The following is a 21,717-nucleotide window of genomic DNA, read 5'->3' on the forward strand; positions in this document are numbered from 1 at the left end:
ACTGTTAGATGCCACTTTGTGTTGGTCTATGGCATAAAATCACAATAAAATGTATTAAAGATTTTGGTTGTTACATGACAAAATCTGAAAAGGGTGTAACCATTTTTGCAAGAGACTATCATAAACTCAATACAGTGTCTTCCTTCCACAAGTATTGTTATTTTTTTTGGTAAAGATGTGTAAAAATTATTTATTTTTAGTCAGTCCTCTGACTGCAAATATAGACACGTTCAGTCATGTTGCTATTTTCTTTAAGCAATATCTTGATCAACAAGCATTTGCCTTACTTTATCTGTTCTCTCGTCTTTCAAATTTTGGAGAGCAACCAAAAAAAAAATAGGCCTTTTTGTTGTTTCATATTTAGTACCCAGGAACACAGGTGGGCCTCTAACCAAAAACACTCAGACACTATAATCATTGCAAAAATATTTTAAAAATTAATACATGAATACATCATTTTAATTAAAAATGATGTATTTTAATCGACATCATTTTAAAAATTATGTAAAATACATCATTTAAAAAAAAATCTATTTAATCAATGTGCTCAAATTAAATAATAGATTAAAACAGAAGTGACATTTTAGTGCTACGATAAGTTTTAAAGATTTTTACACATCTCCACCAAGGTGACAATAATTGTGTTAGGTCCTGTAAAGCATCCGTCATTAAATCTTGTGTGTGTTGTTTATCAAACATTTTCCATTGTCACTTGTGTTTTATCCAATTGCAGCAACACATTAGATAAAAAAAAAAGAAACATCTGAAATACTGATATTTTTGTACTGAAGCTGCAAAAAATAGAACAAAATCTTGCCTTCATTGTGCAGAACAACTGCATAGCTTATTGACATGTGCAAATTCAAAGTGGGCAGACAGAGAAACCTGGAGAGATATCTTACCCTTTGTCAAATATTTGCACAGAAAAATAAAACTAAAACAACTTGCATATGTGCACAAATAACAGCCATTTATTTTCAGAACAGAGCACAATTAATCATATTTATCATTTAAAGAATGATGAATATTTATAGTTTACTCAAGCCAGTGAAGTTCATGAAAAGGTAACATCAGTTAAAAATGTTTCATCAAATCTTTTCACATTAAAAATTTAACTAATCAATCAAAACTTGACACATACAGTATTTAGATTTCGGTGGTTGAACAGGTTTAGGTTCTCTATCCAACAGATCTCAGTTGCAATGAAAATTTATTTTCTCCTCATAGATTTCTTCTGATTTTGCTTCATTTCCAGACGTAAAAGCTTCAGATGATCAAACTAATATTAATGTAATTTCAGATCAACCTGGAAAAACATTAAAAAGCTGTATTTTATAACAGTCTAATTGGTTTTAAGGGGAAAAAGCTATTGAGACTTATATACTCCTATGTGAAAACAGGCAATGCCCCCACCGGCCAAACATGGTGGTGGTAGTGTGATGATCAGGAGCTAAACATTTCACACTACTGTCTGCCTCAGGACTTGGTGGCTTAACTTGATTAAGGAAACCATAAATAATCTGAATGTATTCAAACTGAGACAATTCTGCAAAGAAGAGGGTCATGATGCTCCAAAGCAATAAAAAAAGAATGATTACTTGATGCTTGAAGGCAGTCGTTTTACAGCTTACATAACCAGTTGGTAAGGGACTGATTTTCACCAGTTTTTCTTTTTTCTTAATTAAAAAAAAAATATATATATTTTATTTATTTACTGTTATCTTTATCTGACGTCAAACTCTTATGAGTGACAAAGAGCCAAAAAACATAAGAAATTTGTGAGGGGCAAATACTTGCAATACTCTACTTGTTTATTCCTCAGTGAAATGTATCTGGACAGATGGTTTGATCATTCACTCTGCATTTGCTGAACTATTTTGTTAGGATAAATCAAATGTTTGAAAAAATCCTAATAACTGTGTGAAACAGCATGCCAATTGGGACATATTCAGGAGATGAGTATCACTTCCATGGCATGCCCCGGCAAATTCATTTACCGTAAGGGAGTAGTAGTTCAGCATCAAGTGTTCAAGGCCACCTCGCATTCTTCGAAATGTAAATGGAAAAGAACAGCCTGATCCTGGCAGGAGCTACATTTCAAATATTCTCTCAAATACAAAGAAAGTTTAACTTTGGCGGGTTTTTTTTTTAAAGTTTGTAATAAGTAAAGAGCAAAATGATCATCTTTGTTTTTTTTCTATCTTTTTTTTCTGAAACTATCACTAAATTTAACTTTGTAGACAATTTCTGATTTTTTGTGCGTGGATGTTGACAAGAGTAAATATGTATTAAATGTCTTCTTTCACACATAACAATGTCATACTTGTGTTGTTTCCATTACTTGTACACCAGTGTACCACTGACCACACAACATACATTTGATGAAATAACTTTTACATACAATGTATATTTGATGTGCCAATATTCTGGAACAGACAGTTACAAGAAGTAAATATTTAATATAATTTTAAAGAAAAAAATAAAACATGAGCAGGTGTACAGTAGCATTTAACTGACGAGGCAACAGCCAGGAACAGTTTCAGTGGGTAAACAATAGTCCAGAGATATTAAGGTGCAAAACCATTATTGCTTTATATTCTAAAAGAATAGATTATTTTATTATTTGAAATCACAGCTTGATCAATCAAAATGTTTGTGACAGATTTGTGATGAAGTGTGGTGAAATGGGTTCATATAGGATACATTTATGAGAATAAAATAACTAAAAGGGAAATTGATTGGTCTATGATTCTGTAGGCTATTACTAGAGATCAGTGCCGTCATTTGTATTATATTTACATCTGACTTTAATGCCAAGCTGAACTGCCCTGCAGAGGAAACAAATGCATCAAAATCCTCACAAAGGGAGGTATAGAATTAGTCATTAGTTTGCGAAAGCCTTGACAATAATATCTGCTAAAAATGCAAACAATGTTGGCAAAAAATAGTCAACAGATTAGCCACATCTGCATGAATGTCTTAATAATTTTTAGTTTTTAATCGAATTAAACTAAAAAAAAACAAAAAAAAACAGCAGGCGTTAAAGTCACAAACAAAAACATGTCTAAAACATTATCATTAGAACAATAAAATAGTTCAAATTAGATATTAGAGGTGAATTTAAGTACATTTTTTCCAGAAAGATAAAAAATTTTTCTGTTGATTTAATTTGGTTTTGTTGGGAAGGCTGCTCTAAAAGCTTAATGTTTGCCTAATGCCACCCTTATATTTCTCAAAAAAGAGAAGTATAATTAAAAAAGAGCTACACTTTAAACTAAATATAATTTAGAACGGGCTGCACAGTGGCGCAGTTGGTAGAGCTGTTGCCATGGAGCAAGAAGGTTCTGGGTTTGATTCCCGGCCCCGGTCTTTCTGCATGGAGTCTCCATGTTCTCCCTGTGCATGGTGGGTTTTCTCCGGGTACTCCGGCTTCCTCCCACAGTCCAAAAACATGACTGTCAGGTTAATTGGTCTGTCTAAATTGTCTCTAGGTGTGAGTGTGTGTGTGCATGGTTGTTGTCCTGTGCGTCTGTGTTGCCCTGCGACAGACTGGCGACCTGTCCAGGGTGACCCCACCTCTCGCCCGGTACGCTAGCTGGAGATGGGCACCAGCAACCCTCCTGACCCCACTGAGGGACAAGGGTGTAAGAAAATGGATGGATGGATAATTTAGAACCTGACATTAAAAATCTGGTAAAACTTTTTCTGGCTTTGAAAGACCTTTCATAAATCCAGTCTTACTTAAACTCCTCCAGTTGTTCCTGCCATTGCAGGTAAGGAGCTCAGTCTTTGATCTGAGCATCTGATCATGAGACATTTCTCCTGAAGACATTTGGCTTTTCATCTGCAAATTTCACTCTTTAAATGCTTAAATGGGAATGGATGAAGAAATCTAATATTCAGTTCCTGGACCTTGACCGTAACTATATTCAATATTAGTGCATTATATGTACAACTTTGACTGTATGGATTAAAGAAAATCCACAATAAAGCCAAACTTGCGCACTCAGTTCTTGTTTTCAAAATAAATCAAAGTAGTAGGATGGATTTAGGTTTACTGGGATGTATTGAGGAATCTGGGACAATCTAAGTAAAACGGTATTTTATTGTTGCCTTGAAGTTTACAGGTAGCAATTTTGGAGATACTTCCAAAGTAGTGCTTTGGCACTTTCAGCTTTGCTTTATAAGTTCGAAGGCAAATGTAAAATGTCTTTTTTCTTATCCTGTCCAAACGCATCTTAATTCTCCCTTTATTGCATTACCATTTCACTCTGGAACCCCCCCAAAAAAACGATTCAAATATGTCACTCCAAATCCAAAATGAATAAGAGATTCATGTCAAATGATGATTCTCTGTCAGGGAACTGGATATTGGGAACTTAACAGTGAGCACAGAGTTCTTTTTCCATTGCCATCATAAAAAATATGGCAGGGTTAGCTTCTTTTACAGGTAAACAACATAATTCTCTGGGATTAAACCTGTTTTGCTCTCGTATGTTGCTTGGAGCCAGCCTGGTTCGACGGAGGGGTAGACTAAAGGACATCAGAGAAAGAGACAGAGAGAGAGAGAAAAAAACACTTGTAAGTCTCAGAGAAAGAACAGGTTGTTGTATTTTCAGTTGTACTAGTTCTACAACAAAATGTAGTGAAAAGCACAGTGAAGATCCAGGGTCAGCCTGCTATTTTCAGTCAGCTGTTGGGGTGTGTTTTACAATTTAAACTCAAAGCCTCAGATCAACAGCACCAGGAAGATAATTACCGTGGAGAGTAATTAAAAGCATTAAGCTTGCTTGTAAATGATGGGGAGCATTTGTTGACGTTTTTTTTTTGCCTCTGGCTGCAGACTCTGCTGGCTGTGTTAACAGGGAACAGGCACCAGATCCTTCAATCACTAGGTTACAGTGACCCAACTGCTCTGCTTATGGGTCAAGCCATCTCTTTATTGAAAAAAAAAACATGAAGCGGTAATAAAAATAACGTGGTCATTAAGATTTTCTGCATGCATAGCGGGTTGTGGGGTTGTTGTTATAGGAAGCCTTTCTTCAAACCTCTACCTAATATACAGGCATATCTCAGTAAGCCTGTGTACTGAGGCATATTTAGTTCGTCTTTGAACTAAATGTTCACCTAAAGTGAACGTTTAGTTTTGATTTATTTAGATGATTACGGCTTACCAAATGGAAATCTCACACTGGATCTCCAGTATGTCATATTATGAACCATACCACACAGCAAATGAACCCATACAATCTTAAAATCTTTCCTAATGCAAATATCTGCAAACACTTGAAACTATCTTACAAGAAACTTTTCAGCAATATATAAGAACTTGTTTTAAGTAAGTTATTCCTTAATACTGTGGCAGATTTTTGCAATTATAACAAGAATTTTCCCATGCTGTTGTAAGTGAAAAAATGCCGGTAACACCTTTTAACCGATATTCAAGAAGGATTGAGTTAAAATAAGCTCCCATGTCGTGCTGAAAAGATACTTGCAAGTTAGTTGTGTCGTATTTAAAATGCACAAATATATTTGCACTGAAAACGAGACAAGAATTGCCACTTTGTGTTTTTGCAGTGCACTCTTTTAACGGACAGGGAGCTTTATTTTTGGATGAGATGCAAAATTTTGATGGTGGGCTTTATACCATCAAACAATACACTGCAAAATCATACAATCTTACAAAGTATTTTTTTGTGAAGTTTCTAGTACAAATATAATAGTACGCTTAAAATAATGACTTACAAGAAACTATTTTTCATGTCTTATCAATTAAAAACAGTCCTAGTTTCACTAGCAGATCTGTTCACTTATAATATGAGAAAATGTCTTATCATAAGTGAAAAGATCTGCCAGTGGAGCTAGGAGGTTTTTAAAAAAAATCAATATTAAGGAATTATTGAGCTAAAACAATCTCCTATATTTTGCTGAAAAGTTACTTAGTAGTTAGCTTTGTCTTGTTTCAACTGTACTAAGATATTTGCATCAGAAACTAGACAAAAGAAATACTTTGTAACATTTTGCGGTTTTACAGTGCAGTCCAGTCGTCTCTCTCCTTAGCATCTCCTAATGTCATCTTTGGTGCAGGAGTGGCTTAACAAAAGGAATGCAACCGTCCACTGGACCCACAGTCCATGCTTTCTGAATCTGCCTGTTGACTTTTTACAATCGTGTTTTTCTTTTGCTTAACTTTAATGTCAATCTGTCAATTCACAGCGACTTGAGGAATGTCGTTTTGCAGCTTGCTGGTGATCAGTATAGTCAGCAATTTTCTCCAGATTGTTAAGGTCAACATGTGGTCACAGCACAACATTTCTGTATTAAAAATTATGATTTTATTTATTTTTTGGTTTGGTGAAGTATTCTACTTTTATTTTTTATATCTTTTATCTGTTTGCTTACTTTATGTTGATGTTTTTTATCTGATGTCTGTTCAGCACTTTGATCAGTTTTGTTGGTTTAAAAGTGCTTTTAAATAAAGTTGGCTTGACTTTTCTGACATACACCCATCAATATAAGCAGAAATAAATATCTCTGTGCGAGTGTCACTTTTTGACATTAAAAATGTTTCTGTTTTCATACCATTTGAGAAGTGCGCCCCCTGAGGAAAGCTGAGCTCATTGCTGTGCTCTGCCTCACAGGAATACATGGCCTTGGCATCTCTATAAAGTAAAAAAAAAAAAAATAGATAATGTTTCAAAGAATCTGAACGAGTATCAGAGTTAATAATAAGGCCTACATGTCGTAGATTGTGTTATGTTTTACCTTCCTATAGGGACAGATTGTGAAGAAGAGGGGTTTTCAAAAAGCAGCGCTCTGGCAGCAACCCTAAAAAGGAATAGAAATGAGATACAACCATAAAAGAAAGATTGACAATTTTTGCTTTTGACCAAATCGCATCTGTTCAGTTGGTTGGACCAGCATTTCGCATTGTTCAGAGCGACGCGAAAGGCAAAAACGACATATAAGGGGAGGCTTCCTTCCTCTAGGCAGACTGAGCTTCGTCACGGCGCAGAGTCGAGGTGAAACACGCAACACAGACACACATGAACCAAGAGCACGCCAATCGTAGGAGTCAAGGTCATCTGCAGGGGCAGTCTGGGTGGGTGCTGGACAGGGAAGGACTACTCTCGAGACCGTGTGACTGGCTCCTCAGACACGACAAGTCAAACGATCTGTTTGTCCCAGGAGAACAAGCACAAATTGCTGCTGGGTCACATCAACCCTAGAGCAGGCAGAACGCAATTAAAGGCAGCCCTCCCACCAGAGCGCAGAAGACATAAATCTCCAAACATGCACTCATTTGATTTTAGAAACCTCTCAATGCTCGTAAACCGAGGAGGGAGTAGGCAGACAACTCAGAGAGGGAGGAAGGAAAGAGGGCGGAAAGAATTGCTGCTAAGCTATTGTGCTCCAGTCTTACCGGGTTGCTGTGGATTTGTGGTGCCGTGTCTCCCTACAAATATTCAGAGCCCCGAGAAAGTGATGACAGCTCTAGAACTTTTTTACATTACGTCACGATGCAAACTTTAACTGCAATGCACATTTTTTATGTAACCAGGGCTTCACAAATCTGAATAGTGTGGGATGCATCTAGTGACTGAAACTTTAGCCAAATAAAATTTGTTTAGGCACAATTGCTAACCTTAACTCTGAATCTGAATGAATGCCACAGGGTATCAGTTGGTTTCAGGTCTGCAGTTTGTTTTAATGTGAGCCATTCCACTATAAATCTGGCTGCATGTTTATGATTGTTGACATGCCAAAAAGTTCATCCCGGTCTCAAGTCCTTTACAGCCTCTTTCTGGCATCCTTCTTTGGGTTCATGAGTTGCGATTTTTGTTATGGGTTAAAATAGTTTTAGTGATATTAGCTCTTCCTGGTATGTCTGTTTTCATAGTTTACTCATGTGTTTCCCTTTCTGAATAGTTTCTCTAGATTATTCCTGTTAGTGTGTTAGATTATTCCCTTTGTGTTTTATTTAGGCAAGTGTTAGTACATTCTGTTCAGTTCCTTTCACTCCTTACCAGTCAGATTCAATCATGTCAATTTTTGTCTAGTTTCATAATTTATTCTAACATCTTGATTTTTTTTCCTTTTTACTTTACTCCTCTCATGTTGCTCTGGTGTTTTGATTTTATTTTTCCATTCTCATTAGTTTCATTACTGCTATTTAGATTTGCTGTTCATTTTACTGTCCAGTAGGTGTTACACATTTCCTTTACGTTTGCTACACTTCTTGTGTATTTGTGTTAATTTTCTTCTTTTACTTTTAGGGCCGTTTATCGTTTTGGCTTCAGTTCCTTTGTCGTCTCGGTTCAGTTTCTATTTCCTTATGATCAAGCCCACCGAACGCAGCTGTGTTACCCCGTCTCAGTTGTGCCACTCACCTGTTACTGTTGACTTTACAAAAAGACAAACAGTAACAGAAAAGATTCTCCCATCTGAATTGTGGATCTGTGCACCTCCCATCAAATTTCAAATTAGCCTCTTCGTTGCTTCTCCGATTAATTTTGCTTATAGTTATATCATCATGATCAAATGTGTGATTTATAAATTAATTGATGATGTTCTCATAGACACAAGATTGTTACTTTTGCTGTTCTAGTTATTATCTCCACTGTTGATTTCACAGGTCCTTGGAAAACTATAAAACTCTTATTAGCAGCTGTTACTGCATGCTGTTTAGCTGTACAGTTGCACTACTTAATGCAACGGTGCGGAAGTAGCCTATTTGATAACAGATGAGTGTTATTTTGCAGAGCAGCATTTGTGTTTGTGGGGCTCTGACTGTGTGCAGACGTCATAATGAAAACCACAAACTGTCATGATAAAACATTAAGCTCAAATCTTCAAGCCCTAGTTTTCAGTCGTGCCATAATAACAGATTGAGCAGGAAATGTTCAAAGCTCGGAATATTGTTTTGTAAATATGTCCTAATTTAAACTTCTTCACCACTTTATCTCTAACTTATCCGCTGTGTTTCTTGTTCTTCATTTTGTTGTTTCTTCACTAATGTTCTAAAAGAAAATGAGACCTTCACAGAACAGCTGAGATTAAATCAAAAAGAGGGACTGTTTATAAAGTAAATGACTTCCAGGGGCAAAATATTGTATTAGATTTATTTAGGGGTAACAGAGTAAAGGGGACACTATTAAGATTTTTACACTTACTGATCTGGTGTGAATTCTTTTGCAAAAACTTTTGAAAACCCTTCATCATTTACTCCCTTCTGCATAAAAATGAAGTTTGTAGGTGTAACATAATAAGATGTAAAAAAAGTTTGAGGGTTATGGAGACTTTTGCAAAACAATATATGCATCCAGTATAATAATATTGATTTCAGAAAAATGGGTATTACTGTTTGTGTTCTGTTGGATAATTGATAAAAATATTTTGTCCGTTGAATATCTCTTGAAGCTCAGATAAAAGTTTTAAATCACTTGCCAGCTCAACAAGAACACCAAGAAACTAGACACACAACCAAAACAATTAAATAAATCAAAGTACTGAACTGTTCCAGCTAGTTTATCATTTCAGCGCACAGGAATAGATAAAAGACAGATAAGATTTCATGGGTGAAGCTATTTTTGACAGAACCTGTTAATCAAATATTAAAAAAATAAAATAAAATCTCATTACACTGAGCCTGGCCTCTGGTAGCCGTTGTTCACCGACGCGTCTGCCCTGCGGCGGATGACTTGCTTCGGTGGAAGGGTGGGGTGATCACCAGGCTTTAGGCTCTCTTTGGTCTCCAGTGTTGATAAACTTTGGACAGAACCAGAACAGCTCCGCTGGCCTTCACAGTCAGAGACGCACAATCACAGATTGTAATTGAATCAAAGACAACAAAATGTGACGATAAAGCAGCCGGGAGAAATAACTCAGGAAATGAGACGCTTTTAATTCTGTAATTTAATTTGCCAAGTTTATGTCAAGAGGTGCATATTTGTGAAAAAAAAGAGATTATTTTTTAGCTCTATTCAAATCAGAATAGAGTTCAAGTTTTTTTTGCCTTTATACTGTATAACTTTGGCCATTCCTCCCGACAGACGCTACAAAACAAACATATCTTTGGTCTAGTTCTTAATGCAGATATCTTGGTAGACTTGAAATAATAGCCAAAAACCTAAATTCTAATATTATCAGAGATCAGAATATCTCTCTAAAAATTAAGGTATTTGTTCAAAAATGCATTTGAAAAGCGTAACCCATTATACCTTTTCGAATAATGACTTCTTCCAACATTTTTCAGACTTTTCAGACTAAGTTGATACAGAACTTGTTTCACTGTGCGTAATAACATCTACTGCTTTTATTAATGGCCTCATACAACCAGGAGTGAGCATGTATTGCTTTATCATTTATCATCATGAATTTCTTATGAGAATTTTGATTAGTTATTGTCATAATCATTTCTAGTTAATGGCGTCTAAAACTCCCAAAACTATCTATACTGTTGGGATTGTCGGTTTTTACTATTTTCTCCACTGTTTGTTCAATGAGAGCATCAATAAATATCAATGAATTTGATTAAATGCAGTTTGTGTGTGCATCTTAGTGACATAGTATCACATTTCCTGATTTGATTGGTGTCCTAAACAGGAACAGAGCAAATGGGAATGTTTTCTATGTTTTTACGATCAGTTTTTATGGGGCCATGCAGTCACAACCATACAGTTACCAACAAAAGCAAGAAATAGCTGTCATCACAATACCATAAAATAATATTTGTAAAGGTCCATAACTTCCACCAGACACATACATTTTAAATGTGCAGTTGAAAAACAAAGTTTATGTCTAAAAAACAACACTTTTACATTTCTGAGTTTAATAGAGGCATTAAGATATGCCGTAAGAATTAAGATATCCCGTAAGAATAAACTATTTACTTTTCAGAAAATTAATGTCAAACGATAAGAAGAAAGCTATGTAAGGTGCATGTAAACATCTTTTTGATCCGCTGTGCCGTCCCATAATTATCCTACCGTCAGATCCTGGCAGTGATTTCAGTGAGGGAGAAACGGAGCGACTCGGCAGCACCGGCTTGAGGTCAGAGCGGCAGTGGGGGGCTTTTTTGGGTGCGGGAGACAGTCGAGGTGTTGTGCTGACTGAGGACAGGCTGAAAGTGTCCTCAGACTCCCCATCCGTTCGACCTCCCTCCTCCCTGGAGCTGGACTCGGGGCTGCTGACGCACGGCGCGCTCCTGGGGCTGTTCGAGAGCTGCGACGGGGTCCGGCGGAGGAGGTCCGACCTGCTGAGGCACCGTCCTGCTCCAGAGGAAGCGGTTTTGGAGGTGGTGTTCTGCTCTGAGGAGTGGGACGACAGAGACTCCATGCTGCCTGTAGGGGTGCTGCTTGGACTGCTGCTCAAGGTGTCACCTATGCAGGGGCCAGAAAGCAGGCAAACAGGGCCCTCATAAAAAACCTGCTGCGATACTACGATCTAATACTCCACTTTAGATTTAAGAGCCAGATAAATTTGATCATAAGGAACACTTTAATTCCACATAATTAATTCCTAAAGTAATTATTCAAAACCCGTGCATATGTTAGAGGGAAATTAAAGCCCACTGACAGGTTTTGGCCTGACGTCCTGTGTGAGAACCTGCGGTGATAAGTAATCACCTCGATGGTACTCACTTTCTGCATCTGCCAGGCACAGCGTCGGGGCGTAAAGACTGCGCGGCTTGCGGGGCCCCTTGGACAGGCAGATGGCTCTGCTCCTGCGGGAGCCGGTCCGACTCTGCGGCTGCGGCAGAGGCACGTTGGGATCAGGAGGCTGGTGAAAGAGCTGAAGACCCAGAGCAGAGCACTGACTCTTAAAAAAAAAAATCTACACAACATTTACATTGATTAACAGGTGAAAAGCGAACTTCAAATACGTGACATTATTAGCATCCCTGGTAAAAGTGGACATAAAGTTTCATATTTTATTGGAGGAACATCATTTCCCACTGAAAAATGTAAATGTTGATCTTTGTTAGTGAGGAAATAACTTCCTGTTTCTGTGACGGATGAATATAACATGACAGGAAGGATCGATACTTTTAGCAGAGTTCAAAATGCAAAAGACAAAAGTACATGGCAGTCAAGTAAACTGTAAATCAGGAAATATCTGAGTAAGACATGATGATTCCAAGATGCCACCAAACTGTAGCATTGAGTGGCATCTTGGAGTCACCATGTCTCCATAGCAACTGTTACCAGGGAGCCCCAGTGATTGGGAAGGTTGCTGTATAAGGTATATAGTAAGTAAAATGTCTTAACTACATATACTTAACTATTGCTTTTAAATTGTTAATAAGAGGGATTTCTGTTGGAAGTTAAAAAAAAAATCTCTCACCTTGTTGAAGTTCTCGATCAGAATTTCCACCACGATGTTCTGAAACTTGATGTTCATCATAGCAGCCACCGTCTCCTCCTGCGACCGCATCAGCGTCGGCCCGAAGATAACACCCAGGTTGGACACCGTCATCAGGTTGGACTGGTTTTGTGCAGAAACTCTGCATGCCGATGTGAAGAGAGTTTAATTAGCTTTCTGTCTTCATTTCTTCTCTCAAAAGGTCACATTTTTGTGTAATTGCTTCATTACAGAAACACCTACATGACCAGGTGTTTTATCAGTAACTCCAGCATTTCCCTGTTCCTCTCCGGCAGCTTATGAACCAAAGCATGAACAGCGCACACTCTGTAGTTTTGATCATCAGACTCTGAGAAAGAGCAACAAATGTGTGGAATCAGCACACAATAAGATCAGAAACTTTCCCAAAGCTCTGTCAGTTATCCAGTATTTCCCTTATTCATTTTTTGCTATTACTTATTTTTCCTTGTATTTGATCTCATTGATCAAGTTAAGCATTCTTCTATACTTTAAATATCTTTTTTTGATCATTCAGACTTGCAGAGAGATGAAAATCACAGCGTGGCACTGCCTGCCTCTGAGCTAAAAAAAAGGGGGGAGGTTTAAATGTTTAAGTTTTTCTTCGTTTGATTCTTGCCAAAATCAGAACATTAAAGTAATGCCTGGGAGGGAAACTTCTTCTGCTCCGTCTTTTATGACATATGCAATATTAATATCAGTTCAAATGGAATATTTATAGGCATAAAAGCTACAAGCTTGAATTCCTCCCCAAACATTTTTATTTCTGTAAACAACATGCAAGTGATTGAGGAACGCCAACAGTATGGGACGAAAAAAAAGCTGTGAAGTACAGTAAAAAAAGGGCCTTTATTTATTAAGGGGTCAAATTATTATTGAGTTGACAAAATTTCAGAAAGTTCATGTTACTTTACTGTTAAACAAAAAAACAGCCAAAGGTGCTTGTCAGTTATAAACAAATTAGATAAAAAAGAAGATTTTGTTATTTCTTATCGTTTGCTTCTCATTAGTTTTTCATTTTTTTCTACAACAAACATCAGATCTTTAAACACGAATACTAAGAACCACTAAGCTGGATTTTTCTAAAATCTGTCTGTGTGCAAATATGCTACTGTAATAAAACAAGAAACGATCTTAAGGGTGTGGAAACCTTCAGCGGTGTTCATAACCCAACCTGTTGGGAACTTACTGACAGCCATGATGAAATCTTTGTGCAGCTTGAAAGTCATGAGAGGTTCAGAGAGGCACCTGATGGGGCAGGAAAACAAAGTCCAGTTATAATTTACTGTTATTTGGTGAGACTGGACCTGTGAATGCAGCACCTTCCTGTGTGAGGCAGTGATAGCTCTGAATGCATGGCTAACAGCAGGGTGCTCTCAGAGTCATAATGGAGGCGGTGATCACTTTTGACAGTTAGGGACATGCAGCTGGTGAGGCGAGCTGACCTGAGGTAATTCTTCAGACCACTGGTGATGGTTTTGTTGTCCCACATCTCAGGATCCAGCTCCACATCCACAGGTGCCTTGGAAGCTGATGAAAACGAGCTTTATTTTTTTTTTTATAGCTCCAACACAGTGATTGTTTTCCAATCTGCCAGCATGAAACCAACAGGATCTGACGTTTGAGTCTGATGTTTAAAGAGGGTATTTAAAATAGTGACTGTCTCCTTGGATAAAGAGTCGCGAGAGGAAAACCTAAAGCACACATGTGCAACCCTACTGAGATGGAGCTCGAGCTTTAGAGGGATTTTGGTGACATTTTCTGTTCAAGTGTGTAGAATGTGTGTAAACAGGATTACCTCGGGTAATTTAATGAGGCAAGGGCGAGATAAAAGGAGCCCAGATGGCAGTTACACAGTCTGACCACAGAGAGGAGCTCTTTCCTCACTCTGGAAGACTGCATCATGTTTGCAAAGGCTCTAAACTCACAGAGATTAATTTACAATTTTAACTGAAAAAAAATGAAATGACTTACAAAAGACCGTACTCATCAGCCTCTGTACTTTGGAGTTTACCCCTCCAATTCTGTACAGCCCCATTGTATGGATGCCTAGGAGGAAATGGAAAAAAAATAAAGATTAATTCACTGAAATAAACAGACTGCAAGTTCAGTTACAGTGCTTTGTAAAAGTATTCCTTTGGTTAAACATCAAATCTGTTTAATTGGGCTTTAATGTAATAAACCAATATTAAGTGTATGTGATGTGTATGTAAAATAATTATTTTCCAAAATATAAAAGTCTGAAAAGTGTGGTGCACATTTGCATTGACCTCCACTAGATGTAAAACCACATCTAGTGAGTGTATTTGTACATTTTTTTGTTTCATTCTTCTTGGCAGACCAGCTGAGGTACACTCAGACTGGATGCAGATGAGAGCATCTATGAAAGTCAAGTTTCAAGTTTCATGACTTATTCACAGTTTTTCTGGACGTGGTTCATTTTCTCACAGGAATATTCTTGGATCTAAACCATTCTGTTGTATGTATGGCTTCATGTTTACTGTTGTTCTGCTGGACAGTGAACCTCTGCTTCTAACTCAAGTCTTTTGCAGCCTCCAACAGTGCTGCCTTGTGTTCCCCCCCCCCATCAACTATGACCATCTGCCCTCTCTCTGTGGAAGAAAATAATCCCCACAGCTTGATGTTTCCATCACTTTGTGGTACTGTAGGGAAGGTGTGTTCAGGGGTGATGTAAAATCAGAGTTCTTCTCCAGATTTGGCCAAAAAGTTACGTTTTGCTCTTTCTCCCCAAAGGAACTTTATTCCATAAGCCTTGTAGAGGAAGCCATCTTTGATGGGCCCTCCAAGTCTTTGGAGGCAAACTGGAAATGAGACATCTTATTGGTTTCGTTAAGGAATAGTTTCCTTCTTGCACGTCTTCCATAACAAACAGATTGTGGATTGCACAACTAAAAGTTATACTGTTAGAAGAATTCCCTCACCACCAGCTGTGGATCCCTGCAGCTTGTCCAGTTACCATAGACGTTTAACGTTAGCTTGCTAACTAAACATTTAGCTTGTGAATTAAATATTTAGTTTTCCAAGTAAGTTTGGAGATAAGTTAGCTTGGAAACTAAATATTTACTTTCCTTCTTAAATATTTAGTTGGAAACATTTATAAATTAATGAATAATATGGAGAAAATATACTATGTTGTGTTGGCTTCTGGCATAAATGTGCAACAAAACACTGTTTGTGGTTGTAACATTACAAAATATAAAAAAACGCTAATTGTAATCGTGGATGGCATGCCATTTCACTGTATTAGAATGAATATTAATGGACAAAGTCAATTAATCAGGCAGCGTTCGAGTAATTCGACACATGAAAGCTGAGGGGATTTAAATGCCTCACCTCTCGTCTCGACCAGGTCAACGCATTTCCTCACGAAGTTAAAACCTGCCTCGTTAAGATACGCTGGAACATAACACAAAAAGGGGGTTTGACATGTCAATTAGTGGCTGGGTTAACTACATATCACATAGGAATAATCAGCCTTCCCTTATGCCTTGGCTCAAACTAACACGATTAATAAGATACAGCTTCTGTGCTGGAAGGCTCTGCTGTGTCAGCTGAGTGGGCGAATACCGAATAACTGTGTTAATGAGAAGACATAGCTATAAGTAAGAAAGAAACCTACTTGTTTATTTATGCGTGGTGACTCTATTAACTTATTATCAAGCATGAATATATGTAGTTTAATGATGAAAAGGGTTTGGAAAGATAAAAAAATAAAAAAACACACTTACTTTCCTCTTTTTTGCTTAGTATGGCTGGCAGGTTGTAAATCTGCAGAAAGTTTGGAAGAAAGTCATTACTTCACTGCTTTTACATGTACAAAAAAAAATGACCCAGATATGTTCCAGTGCCCCAAAGCTTATAAGCTCTCTGTGAAATTCTTTTGCTTTGCAAGCCACCAGAAGAGGGCGCTGCAGACAAATCAGTCGGTAGCACAACTGCCTGATCAGACAAAACAATTAAACACAGAAGCCAAAAAAACAAAACAAAAAATACCATGAACAGAATAAATATTTTACAGATGAACTGACAGAGATCCTCACCGGCTCCTTGCCATCCATGGCCTCCAGCCACAGTCTTCTGTTGGACTCTGACAGCGCCTGCAGCGTCATTACGCCATGCCTGGAAGGTTTTAGGAGAAAAGCTGGTCTCAGTATGATCTCATTGCTGTGGGGCCCTTGGACGGACCGTGTTTACACTGGCTGATTCATCTATAAAAGGACTACTGTTACTAAAATAGCTCGTGAGCGAATGCTTGACTTCAAACTGTGTCCTCACTTGGCTCTGTGCTTCACAATCCAATCCCAGCTAAAAGCCGCATGTCTTTAAGTTAGAGTGATGCACATTTTGCACCCAACATGCGTGTGCAAAACGCTGTTGGCACCCCTGGGAAAGATACGCAAAAAATGAGCAAATATCCAGCAAACTTATACTTGAGTACATCCAGTCGGTAAAAAATAATTTTTTAAAAATATTTCTGGCAATTTGCTAAATATTTATTTTAAGTTATACTTCATATGAGTTTATATGTACCTCAATAGTTTATCTTTTCCTGGAATATGTGAATGTGTCTTTTACTGCACATGGGAAAGACGGGGCTTTAATTAAAAAGTATAAAACAACTGCATTGAGCTGTGAACAAGGATGAAGACCTGCAGCACAGAGTGGCATCTTGGACTCATCATGTCGCCACACATGCCACGTCGTACATGCTACTGTAAAATAAAATGAATATTTTTCTCCTAGTGTCACAAAGGTAAACATTTCAACTTTGCTGATATTTACCAAGAGCTTCCTCTGTAGCCTGTCGAAACTACTTTGGGTAGATTTAACAGGGAGCAAATAATGAAAAACAAAAACCTGCCTGCTGTGAAGTGTATTAGATGATCTGAATGTTTTTTCTTCCAAAGATTAAATGCACTCAAATAAAAGTGAGAAATTATGTTGCGGCAACAAAAGGCGAGTTTTGTTTTACACACCTTAACAGGGGTGCCAATAAATTTGTCTCTGTCTATACTATTAAAATCTACAACCACAATATGTGCTGCTGCCGATCTAAAACTCATGCAAGCATTATTTGCTCTCAATTTGAACTGTAGCAGTGGCATAATCAAATTACGGTGGAAAAAACCCACCCAGTAGTGACAGTTAGTACCAGCATGGAGACAAATCTACTTTACTACAGTGAGGAGGTCAGTCATTACTAAGCAGACAGATTTGGATTTGCATTGGTGCAAGAAAGGAAATATTCATATTTGTGACTTTATAGAAACATGTTTTTTAAATAAAAAAACAAGCGGTGGGATTTTAGAATTAAACTGGCTGAGCTTCTGAAAAGGTTTGTGTTACAAACTAAATGTATTTGTAATCTTTTTGGCTATTAATAACTGCATAAGATTTCATGAAGATAATATATTTTTGTTCCCATCTGAACATCTGGGAAAGTATTTTCCTGCTGTGAAAATCCCTATCAATCCCCAGTAATATGGACAAATAAACCCTTCCAGAATCAGACGGCCGGCTTGATTACGGCCGGGCCATAGGTGTGACAGAGTGTTCGGGATATAACGAGAATAAATGGATGAGCTAAAATCTGACTGGAACTTGGCCTGCATTGTCCTTATGCCTGGGGCCGGCACCTTGGTGCATCGAAGTGCAAGATAAATGAGTTGCCCTGCAAATAAACTGCTCAGCAACACTCACCAAGGGTGAGCAGTGCTGGGCAAGCAGCTGCTGCACATTTACACACAGAGAAAAGATGGGCAAATTCTATTATCTGAAGTGTGGATCTCCATGATTAGTTCATTTCAAGCCTTCATAGCAGACATCTTAGTCATTTAGGGGTGTGTTATTAAGCAGAAAGAGTCTCAGTAAGGCTTATTCTCTTCTACGGTAGGTTTTAATGAGAAATGGGATTAGCAATTAGCCTAATAAATACGAATCAATAGCAAATCTTCCCAGAGGGGCAACATAAATATCTCTTTTTAAAAAAATTTTTTTATCAGCGATTAACGTTTCCATTTCTTTCAATTATGTTTTAAGTGTTAAAAGAGCAACAGTGATAATTAGAAATATAATACATTTACATAAGCAGTTTTATTACTGTATTATGCATTGTAGGAAACACAATCTTTTCTCCACAAAAAAAATGCTTCTATTTCATATTAGTTACAAAATAATTTATAATTGCTAAGCACCAGAATAATGAGAGAAAAGATTTGATAGAGAATCTTTGATTATAGACTTCAAATTCAAAATATCAAGATGCCTTTGGGGAAGCCAAGATGACATCATGGCTTTGCAAGCTTCTGATAGGTTAAACCATAACATACGTATGTATTTTAAGTATTTAAAAATATCAGGAACTCTAACTGTGGATCTCAACAATCTGATTTGTTCTTGGGTGTAATTTTGTATTAAACTTTTGGATTAAAAAGGGGGGAGAACCTGCAACCTGAGAACATCCCAACTGTGAAGTATGAATGTAGCGCCATGTTGAGGAAGTGTTGTGTAGAAATACCGAGGCAACATCTCAAGATATCAGTGAAAAGGAAGTTATAACTTGGAAACAAATTTTAAGAAAATGAAGGAAGAATTTTAACGACACTTAAATTATCTCTCCCACAATTCTGGCATTTAGCAAACAAAAACAGTTATAGTAAATGTACTTGATCTAAAAAGAGTAAAGTTTAGTCTGACTTAATGTCAGGCAGTAAGAAGAAAATGTATTTATATTTTTATGCAGTATGTAGTTTATAATTATTTCTAATGTTTTTAAGGGCAGGTGATCAACAGCGGTAGTTAGTTTTTAGATGAACATGCACACATGCAGCTCATGCATCTTTTCCGATCAGTTCACATACCGGACTTTACAGAAAAACTGAAGTGGTCTGAAAAGAGTTCCTCGACAGATGTCATTTCTACAGTGACACGGACACAGACAAAAGATGGAACGGGTTCAAAAACGCTACAGCTACCGATGTCGCGGACGTACAAGCAAACAGGAGCTGGAGAGGGCGGGGAGAACATGGGGAACATGCAGGACGGTAACAGTGCTGAAGATCTCTGACATGGTTAAAATGAACTCTCTGAAGATGTTAATCGACTCAGAACATTCAAAATGTAACATACATTAGATTCAAGACGACACATAATGAGAACGTAACATTCCACATGCAGCTTCAGGATCTTAGGAATTCAAGTGTAACTGAGGGAAGAAAAAAAAAGGTGCTTTGCCAGTGTGTCTTACATAAATCCTCTGGTATTTCAGTATGTTAGGCAACATATTGCCTAACAACATATTAAAAACAAATACCATACGGACTTGGTGATGCAAACAGCATTAACTATCACGGTTTGTTTATGCCCCGAGACTATGCAGGCAACAAAAATTCATGGATATGTCTCACGGACCTCTCCACCACTTCGATATCAAAGCAGAAGCGCTTGTCGATGGAGTCCGTTTTCCTCCGAATGCAGGACTTGAGCTTGAAAGTCTCTGGCTGATTCAAGACGAGGCCATTCTAACAGGAACGATACAAACAGATCCACACAAAGAGAAAAGAAAACAACACGACAAAACTCATTGATCTTTCATCACCACAAATAGGAAACAATAGAGAGGCAACGGCAAATTGACTGATGACCCCCTTCAGTTTTCATGGATTCGCCTATTCACAGACTTTCTGGGCTGTTTAAGTCCAAATTATTAGCGGAATTCAAACTATTTGTGGCTTTCTTCATAGAAAATATTTAAAATATTCAAAGGAAAATGCAATTTGAGAAGCTGAAACGTGTAGGCATAATGCTTCTTGACACGATATTGCCTGACCTTTGCAAACAATCAAGTTCATACACTGTGTGTATTAATCCACATTAAGGTATAGTTAGTGTGTGAACTATTAAAATAGATACTTTTTAGAGGGATTCTCTTTGCTAATTTGGGGCTAAATTGTAATTCATTAAAACTGCAACAGCAGAGAACTAGACTTTTGGTGTGGAGTGTTTATTATATTTTCCATCAATATGTACTTTTGCAGCTTTACTTGTTTCAGAGCAGAAAAAAAGTTGAGTGCCAACTCCAGCGGATGACAGGAAGTCTGAATGCTTTAGTTGCTCCGGTTTCTTCCTTCTGTGCTTTTAACTCCAGTCCGCTACAGAGCATGTTGGGTTTGGAAATGGTGGGAGATGTTTTGGAAATCTCATTGGAATGGACAACTCAGGATTTTTAAAGCTGGGTCCGGCTGAAAGGTTATAAAAAGTTAATATCTTACCTGTGGAAGGTAACTTTCATGTTGTGTAAATGCTGATTAGCAGGTCCCTTTCAGAGGCTGCAGCTGACAGCCAGTCTGACAGAGGCAAAGACCAAAAGCACACTTCGACTGTCTTAAAGTAAACCAAAGTTATCTACAGCAGGTTAGATATTGACTGCTTATAACCTTTAAATGTGGGGCCTGCATTCTCCAAGGAATGCAGAGAGATAATATAATAAAAGCAGTTTAAAATGCACTTTTCTCACTATTTTAGAAATAGTAAAGCCCTTTTAACAGTGAATGTTTTCTGACATGGAGACATGGAGCTACTATGGTGCAAATTGGAGAGTAGTAGAAGAAGAAAGTGAGGAAAAGTTGTCAGTTTGTCCTCTAGCAGCCTAAACCTGTAGCAGCTTAACCACAGAGATAGCTTAGGATAACTTAGTCCTTTAAAAGAAGGGAAGAAAGAGGCGACGACAGGGTGATCAGTCAGATCATACCCTTTTTTTTTAAAGTTTAGTTTAAATAAAAGTTCCAAACAGATTCAGAGGAGGAATTTCCGACGACTATTTATTTATGCTCTACGTGTGACAACAGTCTTCTGCATTCTTCTCATTCCTGGACTAAAGAGCAGGACTGGAAAAGAGAAGTTATTTCTTCCAAAGAAAATTATAAGTCTTGGCTAAGATCTCCTAAAACCCAAGTATGTGTTACTGTCCGATGAGAGTCAGATTAAGATTTGGATCAAGAATTTCAAATGGTAGGTTTCATGAAACTTTCATTGAAAACACACCATGCCTTCAGTGACACACAGTTGTGGCAGCCCTATTTTTTTTTTTTTTGCAGATAAAATTCAGGTTTCTATCAAGGTTGATCAAAACATAAAACCCTTTTATAAATTAGCCAGTGTTGAATTAATGCCATCAGGTCTCCGATAGAAATCTGGAGACAAAGGTGGATTTTATTTTTCCGTTTCTCAGTCAAAGGAAAACAGACTTTCGAGGGGAAAATGTCTCGAAACATTGGAACAAAAGTCTAAAATTAAATCTGACAAGAAAATCTTTGG

The 21,717-nt window shown here is 37.5% G+C and overlaps 1 protein-coding gene across 5 annotated transcripts in view; it reads right to left on the minus strand.

Moving 5' to 3' along the window:
- Window positions 1–3,596: 3,596 nt before the first annotated feature.
- The window catches only part of arhgap42b (Rho GTPase activating protein 42b), a 115,177-nt gene continuing 97,056 nt past the window's right edge, over window positions 3,597–21,717 (minus strand). For 2 of the 5 annotated variants that reach the window (XM_008426418.1, XM_008426413.2), the window contains 16 exons: window positions 19,813–19,922; window positions 19,263–19,319; window positions 16,443–16,521; window positions 16,131–16,170; window positions 15,736–15,798; window positions 14,356–14,430; window positions 13,827–13,911; window positions 13,571–13,629; window positions 12,607–12,712; window positions 12,346–12,505; window positions 11,643–11,793; window positions 10,989–11,393; window positions 9,643–9,799; window positions 6,766–6,828; window positions 6,583–6,662; window positions 3,597–4,533 (listed from right to left, as the gene is read on the minus strand). In XM_008426418.1, the coding sequence (XP_008424640.1) occupies window positions 4,445–4,533; window positions 6,583–6,662; window positions 6,766–6,828; window positions 9,643–9,799; window positions 10,989–11,393; window positions 11,643–11,793; window positions 12,346–12,505; window positions 12,607–12,712; window positions 13,571–13,629; window positions 13,827–13,911; window positions 14,356–14,430; window positions 15,736–15,798; window positions 16,131–16,170; window positions 16,443–16,521; window positions 19,263–19,319; window positions 19,813–19,922 (1,779 nt within the window). In that variant the 3' untranslated portion in view covers window positions 3,597–4,444. The remainder of the gene's footprint in view (window positions 4,534–6,582; window positions 6,663–6,765; window positions 6,829–9,642; window positions 9,800–10,988; window positions 11,394–11,642; window positions 11,794–12,345; window positions 12,506–12,606; window positions 12,713–13,570; window positions 13,630–13,826; window positions 13,912–14,355; window positions 14,431–15,735; window positions 15,799–16,130; window positions 16,171–16,442; window positions 16,522–19,262; window positions 19,320–19,812; window positions 19,923–21,717) is intronic. The other 3 variants (XM_008426415.2, XM_008426417.2, XM_008426416.2) reach the window with 3 other exon arrangements.

Source organism: Poecilia reticulata, linkage group LG13, assembly GCF_000633615.1.
Source record: "Poecilia reticulata strain Guanapo linkage group LG13, Guppy_female_1.0+MT, whole genome shotgun sequence".
NCBI classification, from domain to species: Eukaryota; Metazoa; Chordata; class Actinopteri; order Cyprinodontiformes; family Poeciliidae; genus Poecilia; species Poecilia reticulata.